We start from the raw sequence: 13,982 nt of genomic DNA on the forward strand, positions 1-13,982 counted from the left end.
GAGAAAGGACGAAAGATAAGGTTTAAAGAGAAAGGACGAAAGATAAGGTTTACTTATCTCGTTTGCTAGATTTTGTGGACGTCTCGTCTCAGTTGTCGGAAAACTTTTCTCGTAGATCGAATATTTCTCGTCTCGTTTTGGAAATGTATGTACAAAATTATGCCTAGAAGGTATCAGAATCGTTCTGCGGCACTAGTCCGTGAAAGATGTGATATGGCTACATTTAAATCATATTTATAATTAGAGTAGATTACGTAATGACTTGCTTATCTTTAAATGTTAATAAATGCTCTTCCACACAGTCACTTTATCCATTTAGTTTTTTTATATTATGAATCATATAATACTAAAAGTGTCTGAAATCTAACATTTAGGTGAATAAATGTTGCCCAGGAGATTCGAAAAATATCGAATGTCGAAAACAAAACTAGACTTGTCAAGTTTCTCGCCTGATAGTTAACACTATCATTCGTAATGGATGTGAGTACGTTACTAAGTGAGTGAGTGTTGGTTGTGTTTAAGAATAAAATATTTTATTTAACGACATGCGCTTGTGTTATTTAATTACTAGTAGTTCCACCGAAGCCACTGCAGTGGCGGATCCAGCGGGGGGCGATCAGGGCGAAATAAGTAACCTATCCCAGAGTTTGAAGCTCTTAAAAGTAACTCTAGGTATCAGTATTACAACCCATCGCTCCCCTCCCCCAGAAGTCCGTCCTGGATCCGCCCCTGAATGAAATGCAATGAAATCCTTTTAGTTTAACGTCCCACGCTTATACCGCTTAAACTAAGGAAGACGATGATTAAAGCAATTGGAAGAACTGATGGAATGAGCAAATGGAAGGAAAACTGGAGTGCCCGAGAAAATCTGCGGACGCGATCTTATCCATCACAAATTTACTTGGTCGAGGATCGAACCACGGACCCCACGCACCCGAGATAAGTCACCGTATTCTACCATTGAGCCACCGTGCCCTATAGTTCGCTGTAAAAAAAAAAAAAAATAGGTTAAAATTGTCCTTAATAAAAAAAAATACTCCAATATTTTACATTTAATATTTAGTTTTCGGTTTGTTCAGATACCACTGCTTATGCAGATTTTAAATGGGTTGGTTGTAAAGACAAGCGATATCGCTGGTAACGATCTATTAGCGTGAATATTTATTAGGATCACACAGGAGGAGGTTATATAAGATTGTACTGTTAGTTAGTTTGTCCGTTACCCTACACGGAACTCTTGAATGAAAACGAATTTTTGAATTCTATTTTTATTATTATTATTATTATTATTTCGTGCAATAAATACCAAGAGCAATTATCTCAATATAATACTCAGTATAGAGGTTAATCCGTTAACATATTTTTCACATTCAATGGGGGTTTTAACTTTTTTGCAATCTATTTTGTACTATATATATATATATATATATATATATATATATATATATATATATATATATATATATATATATATATATATATATATATATATATATATGTGTGTGTGTGTGTGTGTGTGTGTGTAGGTGAGTATGGGAGACCTTTAAGAAGCCGCACCAAGGGCCCTCAACTTGGCCAGTCCGACACTGCCTACGGCACTATTTCTAGGTAAACACAAATGGCGACTCGTTTGGAAAACTGATCTCGCTAAAAAAAAAATCCAGTCAGTTATTTTGTTAATTTTTTTTGGAAATAGAACGCACAGTGACCGCTGACCGATACTGTGAGACCTTGACACGATTGCACGAAGTAATCAGGAGAAAATGGCCAGCAGTTCTCACCGAGGGCATTATCTTCCTTCACGATAACGCGCGACCGTATACAACTAGAGATGGCCAGAACCGGTTCCTGGGGGAACCGGTTTTCGGGTCTGAACGGATCCGGTTCTTGAAGATCCGGTTCCGGAACCGGTTTTTCGGATCCAGGTCTGGAACCGGTTCTTCGGATCCAGGTCTAGAACCGGTTCATCGGATCCAGATCTAGAACCGGTTCTTCGGATCTCGGTTCCACTGGAACCGAAACTTTGTTACCATCCCTACGCTAAACGCGAGCTGCTGGCAAGCTGTGAACAGTATGCTAGATGAAATGGTGGAAGCGACAGGCAGGCGCCCAGGCGGCGGCAGCTTGTCTCATTTGGCTAAATAAAGTGGGTAACTGGCAAACTCATTGGCTAAACAGGCAAACTGGCCAACTCATTTTGCTAAACACCCACTGGTGGACCAAAATTTTTTTCTGGGGGCATAAGCGGGTCTCGGCGGGGAAGGCACAAGTGCATGGTCCTCTTTGCATTATTTTTGAAGGTGAACATTGTGCTTCCTTTACGGGTCTTTGGGGGCTTTCAGATCCAGGTCTGGAACCGGTTCCTAAGATCCGGTTCTGGAACCGGGTTTTCAGATCCAGATCTAGAACCGGTTCCTAAGATCCGGTTCTGGAACCGGGTTTTCAGATCCAGATCTGGAACCGGTTCTGAAAATTGGATCTCAGAGAACCGGTTCCTCGCGGAACCGGTTCCGCCGGAACCGGAACTTTGTGGCCATCCCTATATACAACCCAGAAGACCACCACACTGTTGAAGCCATTTCGTGGGACATCATCGACTAGTTTCCCTACAGCCCGGACCTTGCTGCAAACGACTTTCACCTGTTCCCGTACTTGATGAAGCACCTAGGAGGCCGTCACTTCTCTTCAGACAAGGAGATGCAACACTTCGTGACAACGTGGCTGAACACACAAAGACAGAATTGTTACCAGAAGGGAATCTTGAAACTCATCGCATGATACCACAAGTACCTCAAAAGATATGAAGACTATGTCAAAAAGTAACCCTATGTATGTACGTACTATCTGTTGGCTGTATTTGTTGTATGAAATAATATATACACGTTTCACTGCAGGCTTTGTAACCTTACTTTCTGATCATTCCTCGTAGCTCTTTCTTACTTTGTAACCTTACTTTCTAATCAACCCTCGTAGCTCTTTCTTACTTTGTAACCTTACTTTCTGATCATTCCTCGTAGCTCTTTCTTACTTTGTAACCTTACTTTCTGATCATCCCTCGTAGCTTCTTCTTACTTTGTAACCTTACTTTCTGATCATCCCTCGTAGCTCTTTCTTACTTTGTAACCTTACTTTCTGATCATCCCTCGTAGCTCTTTCTTACTTTGTAACCTTACTTTCTGATCATCCCTCGTAGCTCTTTCTTACTTTGTAACCTTACTTTCTGATCATCCCTCGTAGCTCTTTCTTACTTTGTAACCTTACTTTCTGATCATCCCTCGTAGCTCTTTCTTACTTTGTAACCTTACTTTCTGATCATTCCTCGTAGCTCTTTCTTACTTTGTAACCTTACTTTCTAATCAATCCTCGTAGCTCTTTCTTACTTTGTAACCTTACTTTCTAATCAATCCTCGTAGCTCTTTCTTACTTTGTAACCTTACTTTCTAATCAATCCTCGTAGCTCTTTCTTACTTTGTAACCTTACTTTCTAATCAATCCTCGTAGCTCTTTCTTACTGGGAAAAGTTCATTCGTGTGATCCTCTTTACTGTATTTAGCAGAGTTTATTATTAAGATTAGCTTGGCACAGAGGCTGAGACGTTTGGAGTTTAATGTCCAAGTAATATAATTGTTGAACTGAATAAGCATACGTCAATAAAGTTACATTAATATACTAAACGTTATGAAATTGTGCATCAACCCAATATTTTGTACTTCGTGCTTTTCTTTCTCTCCAATGCGATATGGTAGTATTAGAAACATTACCGAGCTAGCTTTTATATATCTGAGTTGTTTTTTTCTTTTCTCTTTTCTTTTGTTACACAGCATTTACAAGCAAATATACCAGGTGATCAAAACACTGCGTGCCGTAAAGCAAAATGTCCGGTGCTTTTCCCCCCTCGTGCAATCGGAGATGATGTAGTTGGTACATGTGTGTGTGCTCTTGTCTGAATATTTATTAAGTGGCTGTCGTAGAGAACACGTTGCATTTAGTTGTGAGAATTGAGATATTCAGTGTAAATTATAGCTGTGTCAAATGCAGCGATTAGTGCTTGTTTACTCTACAAGTTCAAATTGGGCACAAAAGGTACTGAATCAGCAGTGTCATGCCGTGGTAAATCAGCGCCCGGGGGCGAGAGTATACGACGACGCCCCCATACATATAATCCAAGTAATTTTTCCAGTCCTTTTTTCTCTACTGAATTTTGCGCCCCCTTTACTTCGTCGCCCAGGCCCGTCTCCCTGCTCACCCTCCCCACAGCACGGTATTGTGAAGCAGCAAGAAAAAATTGCTAGGCATTTGGAGAGGCTATAATTAGCGAAGGAACCTCACGTACGTGGTTTAAGATCTGTTCGACTATTGCTCGGAGCCTTAAAGATAAACCTCGATCTGGGAGACTAAAATCACTCAATTGTAGACCACCTTAACGCAGCTATTGAAGAGAATTCGAACCAGACGTGTCAGGAGTAGGGATGGCCACAAAGTTCCGGTTCCGGCGGAACCGGTTCCGCGAGGAACCGGTTCTCGGAGATCCGGTTTTCAGAACCGGTTCTGGAACCGGTTCCGGACCTGGATCCGAAAACCCGGTTCCAGAACCGGATCTTAAGAACCGGTTCCAGATCTGGATCTGAAAACCCGGTTCCAGAACCGGATCTTAGGAACCGGTTCCAGATCTGGATCTGAAAACCCGGTTCCAGAACCGGATCATAGGAACCGGTTCCAGACTGGATCCGAAAGCCCCCAAAGACAAGTAAAGGAGGGATAAAGTTCACCTTCAAAAATAATGCAAAGAGGACCATGCGCTTGTGCCTTCCCCGCCCAGATCCGCTTGTTCCCCCAGAAAAAAAAATTGGTCCACCAGTGGGTGTTTAGCCAAATGAGTTGGCCAGTTTGCCTGTTTAACCAATGAGTTTGCCAGTTACCCAGTTTATTTAGCCAAATGAGACAAGCTGCCGCCGCCTGGGTGCCTACCTGTCGCTTCCACCATTTCATCTAGCATATTGTTCACAGCTTGCCAGCAGCTCGGGTTTAGCGTAGGGATGGTCACAAAGTTTCGGTTCCAGCGGAACCGGTTCTGCTAGGAACCGGTTCTGTTTTCAGAACCGGTTCCAGATCTGGATCCGAAGAACCGGTTCTAGACCTGGATCCGAAAAACCGGTTCCGGAACCGGATCTTCTAGAACCGGATCCGTTCAGACCCGAAAACCGGTTCCACCAGGAACCGGTTCTGGCCATCCCTAGTCAGGAGTTCGCTCAACGATTTGGGGTAAGTGATGAAATCATACGTTTACGTTTACATGAGTTTGGACGATCGTGGAAGATGAGCAAGTGGGTCCCGCACGAGCCGACTGCCGCGGACAGACTCCGGGGGCTGAACATTTCCTCATCGTTGCTGACAAGGGAGGGTCACGCAGTGGCTCCACTGAGATCTGAACGAGACAATTGTGTTTGAATTTGATATGTTATAACTAGATGAATCGCAAAGTTATACGTGCCATCGGTCGGAAATCGTGAGTTACAACATATTTTATAATGTAAAAACCATAATAATAATAATAATAATAATAATAAAAACTTGGCAGAATAGTTGGAACCAAGTCATTTGTTCGGGAACTGTTGAGTAAGCGAAAAACTCGGCCAACACGTATCCCATCATTTACAAGGACAAACTTTTTGGAGTTAAAAACTTTGCCCCAGGGTTCCCTACAGGGTCCCAAACGGGGTCCAACTCAAAATTTTCAAATGACAAGGGGGGTCAAGGGGCACATCGTTTGAAAGCTGTTGTAAAATTTTAAAAAATGGAGCAAGTCTCGACTCTCTACAACAACCCTGTGCAAAATGGCGATGGGTCAAAATGTAAACAAAAGTTTAATTGAAAAGTCCATGGCCCACCTATAAATCGGAAACGGTGAGGCAAATGTGAAAACAGGAAAGGAAGCGTGGTATTATTTTCAATGTACAACGATTTAAATTAAAACGTCTTGTCCCAGGGTCCCCACAGGGTCCAGGTGGGGTCCAACTAAAAAGTTTCAAATGGCAAGACGGTTAAGTAGCACATCGTTTGAAAGCTCTTGTTAAATGAAAGAAGATGGAGCACGTCTCAAGTTTCTACGACAAACCTGTCCAAAATTGCGGCGGCTCAAAATGTAAACAAAAGCTTAATCGAAAATGTATAGCCAGCTTGAATCCAAGATGGCCGCTTAAAACTTATATCAAAAGGATAGGCATACGAAACTGCTGAAGCTAGAAAAACCAAATTTGGCGTTAATGTTGATTAGTAGGTGAAAAAAATATGCGAAATGTTCAAAAACGCGACATCTTGAGTTCATAATGCCGTACTATGTATTGAACGCATGTTCAGCTCAAACCACTGGTGTTGGACAAGCGAAATGTGGTATTTACGTTTATGGTTAATAGTAGATATCCACAAAATATCAGAGAGTATGATCTGTAATTCAATATGGGTACCAGCGTGCAAAATGAGTTTTTATATAAATATGCTATTTCTTGGAATATTGAGACCACACCAACAAAATTTGAAACAGTTCGAAATGATTTATACGTGGTTTGGTACTGCTCGCCAATCTTGTAAATGAATCTCTCTTTTTTTTTTTTTTTTTTTTTTTTGTATATTTGGTATTGCTTGAAATATTGTAATCAAACCAACGAATGACATACAAATGAAACCATCACGAATACATTACAATAGAGCCCCAAACTGACTGGTGCAGTAGCAAGTCCTTTATGTATGAACTACATAGAACAAAATTAGAAAAATACCCAAAGGTATTAAACTTTTGTTTAGCAGTATGAGTACGAAGTCAGAGTTGTGTGTTCATCGCATATTCATTATATTCACGTAAATGATATCGAGAGAACCGTGACGAACGTGCATTAAAAACAAAACATATATGTGTTCTTACCGAATGAAATAATAATTGAAGTGAATCTAAATTCAATTGTTCTTTACTCTTCCTATTGTTTCTAAATACATAATAGTCAAAAAATAGAGGTTTAGATTTCTATCGTTATGAATGACAGGTTTTAAGCGGATATCTTGGATTAAAGATGGCCATAGATTTTCGATTAAGCTTTTGTTTACATTTTGACCCGCCGCAATTTTGGACAGGTTTGTCGTAGAAAGTCGAGACTTACTCCATCTACTTTCATATAACAAAAGCTTTCAAACGATGGGCTACTTAACTCCTCTTGCCATTTGAAAATTTTCAGTTGGACCCCACCTGGGACCCTGTGGGCACCCTGGAACAAGATATTTTAACGTAAATTGTTGTACTTTGAAAATAATGCCACATTTCCTTTCCTATTTTCACATTTGTCTCACCGTTTCCGATTTATAGGGATGACCATGGACTTTTCAATTAAGTTTTTCTTTACATTTGACTTGCCGCCATTTTGCACAGGGTTGTTGTAGAGAGTCGAGAATTGCTCCATTTTCTTTCATTTTACAACAGCTTTCAAACGATGTGCTACTTAACCCCCTTGTCATTTGAAGATTTTGAGTTGAGTTGAGTTGATTTTAGTTTAGCGTCCCTTTCAGCAGCGAGGCTATATGAGACGTGGACCTACTGATTAACGTGGAATCCGAACCACATGAGCTCCCGCCGGGAATCGAACCCGGGACTCCCACGCCAAAGGCGTTGAAGATTTTGAGTTGGACCCCGTTTGGGATCCTGCGAGGGACCTTGGGGGCAAACATCTTTATACAAAAAAGTTTGTCCGTGTAAATGATGGGATATGTGTTGACCGAGTTTTCCATTTACCCAACCGTTTCCGAACAAATGACCCGGTTTAAACTATTCTGCCAGCTTTGTAGCTTTTATATTACAATAACTTTGGGATTCGTCTAGTTATAACATATCAAATGTAAACACAATTGACTCGTTCGGATCTCTGCGGGACCACTGCGTGATCCTTCCTTATGAGTAGGAACAAATTTGTCCAATTTTGGATCGTATTTTGACGTGCGATGAAACGTGGGTGATTTATAACAACAAGAAGTGCTCATATCATTAGTTGCTAGCCAATGACCCAATGCCTTTGTCTGCTAAACCCAATATCCTTCAGCGCAAAAGTAATCCTGTGTGTATTGTGGACTACTGCTGGAAGACTGTATTTGCGTTTGTAGAAAGTGGTAAGACTACCACAAAAGATGTTTACCCAACGCAACTGCAAACGGTAGCTACCAAAATCGCCCAAAAAAGAGCCAGCACTCGTGGACAGAAAAGGAGTTCTATACCACCAAAGCAATTCGAAACCTCACACAGCAAGAATGACCCTGGAAGTGGTCTCGTCACTTGGTTGGGAACTTTTGCCTCACCATCCTTACTCCCTAGGCGTTGCTCCATCAGATTATCATCTTTTTTTGGAGCATGGACAATTAATGCGCAATCGGCAGTTCAAAATTCGGGAAGAAGTTGAAAGCGCAGTGGCGCAGATTTTTGATTGGTAGGATACAAGTTTCTGCAAAAGTGGCATCTATGGACTTGTTCATAGATGGGAAAAGGTTGTAGAAGAGGATGGAGGCTATTTTCCTGAATAAATGTTATGCAAACACCTTGTATGCGTTTGCTTTCTTTTCTATGCTCAAAGGCAGAAACCTTTTTGGGCATCTTGTAATATATTGAGCGTTGCATAGCTTTATTCTCCTTGCAGTTTGAAATTTTTTAAGTTTTACGTCCCACGGTTATGCCGGTTAGGCTAAAGGAAACGGTGATAATGAGAAATGAGTGAAATGGTTGAATGAAGAAAGTGGGAGGAAACGGGAGAGCCCCGAGAAAACCCACGAGCACGGTGTTTGTCCACCACAAAGCCCAAAGCACACGGCGCGAGCTGGGATCGAACCAGGGACCCCAAACACCGGAGGTGAACGCTCTACCACTGAGCCACCGCGCCCTCTATTCTCCTTGCAGTTTTATTGATGCAACTATGGCAGTACAGAGCCGAATAAGTTTAATGACTTAGAAGACATTATTACGGAAATAACATATTACCGACTTTAAAAGATCTTTACGATCAATTGCTGAAAAGCCACTGAACATTTTTTTTTAAATATTTATATTATATTACAGATTTAATGCCTCCTAAGATCATTCAATATTGAACCAGAAAAATACTTGGGCATTTAGCTCAAAATTTCATAATAATTATGACCTCATTAAAGTGAAAACATATAAAGTTATAATTATGATTTACTGCACACGGAATGAAACAAAACCAATCACAGATACGGTAATTCAAACAGCAGACACATACTGTTCTCCACAAATTGCGTCTCTATTAATTGGATAATTAACTAACAAGAATTGAACAGGTGCAATAACATTAAAATATAGACAAAGAACCATTTCAAGATAACGAGTCAAACACTTAAGTTATTACATTTCTGTTCTGATAGTCCAGCAATAAAGCTAGTTTTATTTCAAATTTTCGGTATGTAATTACTGTTGATATTTATATGTAAAATTCCCCATTTTTCATTTATATGCTCGAAATAGTTGGTTCGTAAAAATAATCAGAAACGGCGAATTGTGTTCAAAATTAACATAATAAAATAAAAGATTAAGAGACCTAATCACTGTGAAATTAAAATACCGCTAATTTTACAGTAATTATGTGATATCTTCAAATAGATAAAAGATAATCGAAATCTGGAACAAGAGCTCCCTATACAATATTATTTTGCATGAGGTACTGTTATCACGTGTCAACGTGTCACCTAGCAGCTTTCCGTTTGCAGCCATTTAGAAACGCGAAAATAAATGCCGATTTTCTAAATGGCTGGAAATCGAAACCAGATAAATGAGTCGTGATAACGGTATCTCATGTAAAATAATATTGTCTAGCGAACCCTTGTTTCACTTTTCCATTATCTTCTATCTATTCGAAGATATCACATAATAACTGTAAAATTAGCGGTATTTTAATTTCGCCGTGATGCGGCCTCTTAGGTATGTGTTATGATTTTAGTATCGTCGGAACGTGTTAAACAAGAGATACCTCGTAATTGATCAATCAAAGTTTGGAAGCTCATCACAGTCACATGACCATGGATTCTAATAGCCAATGAGCGTCTATTAAAAGACCAGAATGTGTATGTCACACAACAACACAGCTTTCAAGAAATGCCTCTTGAATACAATAGCAATCACACAATTAAAAGGAATCTCATTGTCTTTCAAGTTAATGGAGAGGTGTTATACCTCAGTGAACATTATGAAATGACTCAAAAGTGAGGAAAGAGTTGTTTTGTCAGCCATTTACTTCGTTTTCTTCTGTTTTGTTATGCTGTGCGCTGTTTCTTCTTCTTTTATTTAGCTACCGCTTTCGCTGCAGGTGCTGATGTAATGGCCAACCGTATGTTCTGGTTGTTGGTGCTCCTCTGGGCAGTGCTTGCCACAACTGATATTGTGAGAACAGCCGAAGAAGATGACGAGGAGGTATTTATAAAATACATTTTAATTTAATATAGTTTCATCAACAGAAACAATTAAACAATATTGCCATATGGTAATCGAATAATAGCAAACATTATCCGCCTTATGCAGAGTCGTTTTAACGTATGATTAGCATTATGCTAAAAGCCTGATTACCTGCAGGAAACATATGTTATTCGAACTTTTTAGTATGGCTCTAAGCACGCGTCATTACGACTCTGCATAAGGCCCTATAGCTCCAACACGTTAATCTGTTTCTAAATCACACTACATTGAACTATCCAATTGCACCACAATTTTTATTAATCATGTTTGTGTTTAAAACTAGGAAAGCTTTTTCTTTCTTTATTAACAGTACCTGTAATTCGCAATTTTAAAAAAGTAAAGTAAGTTATATGCAGAGGCGGCCCTAGGCAATTTGCCGCCCCTCACCCCTTCTACAGAAACAACAAATCTTAAAAGCGACGATTTAAAGTGTGCTACCCCATCATGAATAACGAGAGGAGCGGAAAGTGCACTTGCACTCAGAAAGGCCTACACACTACAAATACAATCTCGTGTGTCAGTTTATTTCTATAAATAATAATCTATTATATTTGTGAAAGATAAAGCAAACACACCTGCAGAGGAAAGATGTTGATCTTTTTTGTAGAACTCAATGTCAACCTTCAATCTCAATATATCAGCTTCCAATTCCAATGTAACTAACTCGTCTATCTTTATTTCTTGATTTTCCTTCCACGTCTGTTAAAAAAAAATTAAAAAACTTATTTCCACCCTCAATGATAAGGAACTTGTTTGTGAAAAAGACAACAATAGTTTTCATATCAAAACTGTGATAAGTAACTAAATGGACAAGCAATTCATGCTGGGATTTGTTTGACCATTTGCTTTAGCACTGTCCATGTGATTTTAAACTAATGCGACCTAAATATAATTTATTACTATAGTATTCAAATAGAAGGGCAGTTTAGTAAATTTAACTACCACCATCATGAAGTATGTTTCAAACAAGAAATATTTGTTTTAAATAATATAATTATGATAGATTTTGCCGCTCCGTACAAATGCACGTGTTGCAGAAATCGTAGAGCTGACCCTGGTTATATGATATTCAGAGATCATACGTTGTGTAGAGATACTCTTGTTTGGAAAACTATAATAATAGCAGGTTTGTAATCGCATCGCTTGAAATTAACAATTAAATTAATCTGTTACAAGTTTTGTTAATTCTTAGTTTATCCAATTAAATTTTACAGGAATTAATTTTTAATTGATAATTCTTTAAAAACGGTTACGATTAAAAATTAATCGTTTTTTTTTTCTCGAAAACCATGTGAAATGGATATTCTGCAAGAACTTTTATGTGGCTTATTTCAAAAACTTCACGGACAGTTCCTCTTCAAAAGTGGATTAAGGTCCAAAATGATCTCAACTTGCCTTAAAGTGTGGGTTATGAACTCACGGAGTTTTTAACATTGAAAATCATCAGTATTGAAGACTATTACATGTATTGGTGTTTGGCGTAATTTTAACATGATATATATTAATCATTAATACCATATTTTAATATGTATATCTATATAATATCTAAAAATTGCGTTTTCGTAGAATTAAGAGATATTCGAAAATTATACAAAAATACGTGTTTGATTATATTTTGTACAATTCTATAATATTTTGATTAATAAATAATTTCGTTTTGAAACAATAAATTTTCATAATAGTCTTTTAATTCTCACATGCTCTTAATTTTGTCCATTAAATTTTATATAAACTTTCATAAGTCAAAACAATTTTGATTGTAAATACTAAAAAATGGCATTTTTTAACTTTAATTTTAATTGGTTAATTTTGAAGTTAACTCTAATTTTAACCGCTAATTTTTTCTTACCGTTAATTTTTAATGGCCTCATGGCTATTTCCTGTCGTGGTGATTCCCTATTGGTAAATTTCGAGACTTTACTCCCTACACAAACAATACCGTCGTGGGTTTTCCTCTAGACAGAACTGGCCTTGCTTAAGGACACCAAATCAATCATGGGTGAATAAAAAATATGAAATATACACTTTCCAATAGAAAAATATTCATTATTACAATGTTAAAAAAATTTGCTATTAATAAGAATCCAATTATAGTTTGAATTTATATTAATCTAGCTACGTATATATATAAATATGTAAACTATGAATGTGTTCTATTGGAATATTCCGCTGTCATATCGTAGAATTAGGATGTTTTCCTCTCTTTGTACTAACAACACCGTATTTAGCAGTTATTACAAGTATAAGTAGTAGAAGTAAGTCAACTAATGCTTGTTGCCGATTGGCCGAAACTCAAAAATGTTAGGAAGAAATGCTTACATCTAAGAGAGAGAGAGAGAGAGAGAGAGAGAGAGAGATTGTTGGGAGTAGCGTACTGAAAGTAATTAGCCTTTGAGCAACTTGCAAGTGTGAGCCATTTGACCTAAATCACTAGTATTGGTCACAATTGTACATGGGTGTGAGCAAGTTTAGGACTTATTGGGCGGTATTCAGAAAGAATTCGTTAATCTAGGTTTAGTCACAGACTAGTTACACGCATACTAACTAGCTCTTTACTAAGGAAGGTGAACTTTTTGGTATTCATAGTCTACTTTGAGTACAACTAAAAAGTTGATTTGGGTATGATTAACTTATATAACCCGAATGCATCGAGTGAGAAAAATAAATGTGACAACTACGGAAAAGTAGATGAGCGCATGCGTAGTCTGTAAAAATGAAAATACATGAAATACAAAATACGAAATGTGTCGCACGCTAAACCGTGGGTAAAAGATTAGCCTCTGCACGATATTAATTAGTCACATGTGATTAACTTCGTCAAATACAACTTCTTAATCAGAGACTCTGAATACAAATTTGATAACCATTCGTTAGTCAACCTCGTAGTATGGTGTTAATCAGACGTCAAAACGTCTCTGCATAAGGCCAATTATGTCAGATCTAGTTCGGAACATACAGAAACATTTATTCATAAAACAATACCTAAAAATTCATTGACAGAAGATCACTGAAAGATTAGTAAAACAAGAATTTATGAATGATCCAAAAATGGATTAAAAAATTGCGATGCTGGCCAAGAATTAGGTTTTGGATCAGGGACCACAAAATTTTTGAACAACCCCTAATTTCAGGTTTTTTTTTTTTTTTTTTTTTTTTTTTTTTTTTACGGAATAAGAACATCATGCTAAGTTAAATGATAGTTTGGATTTAGCTACACTGTATGTAGTTCTCTAGTTATAAAACCTAAGGGAAAATTTATGTCTGAAACATATTGGATCGTTTGATCCAAAAATCAGCATAAGAGAAATCCTGAAACCTCGGAAGAAAATGCTCGAAAAAAAAAAAAAATAATAATTTCCACTCATACTCCACATAAACTATGAGTATATTGCTTTTAAGATCCAGCAGAATCATTTATGAATATTAAGAAATTTGCAGTCAAATTCCAAATCATGTTCATCTGTAAAATTAGCTAAGAAAATAGGTA

At 38.0% G+C, this 13,982-nt stretch overlaps 1 protein-coding gene across 2 annotated transcripts in view; it reads left to right on the plus strand.

Annotated features, from left to right (window-relative positions):
- LOC145684962 (clotting factor G beta subunit-like) overlaps window positions 1–13,982 on the plus strand; it is a 163,444-nt gene that overhangs the window by 85,952 nt on the left and 63,510 nt on the right. The window contains exon 2 of one of the 2 annotated variants that reach the window (XM_081757314.1): window positions 10,350–10,453. In XM_081757314.1, the coding sequence (XP_081613440.1) occupies window positions 10,361–10,453 (93 nt within the window). In that variant the 5' untranslated portion in view covers window positions 10,350–10,360. Of the gene's footprint in view, window positions 1–10,221; window positions 10,454–13,982 lie in introns of those variants that run through there. The other variant, XM_081757313.1, reaches the window with a different exon arrangement.

The sequence above is a fragment of the Thermobia domestica genome, chromosome 5, assembly GCF_964235325.1.
Source record: "Thermobia domestica chromosome 5, izTheDome1.hap1.1, whole genome shotgun sequence".
Classification (NCBI taxonomy): Eukaryota; Metazoa; Arthropoda; class Insecta; order Zygentoma; family Lepismatidae; genus Thermobia; species Thermobia domestica.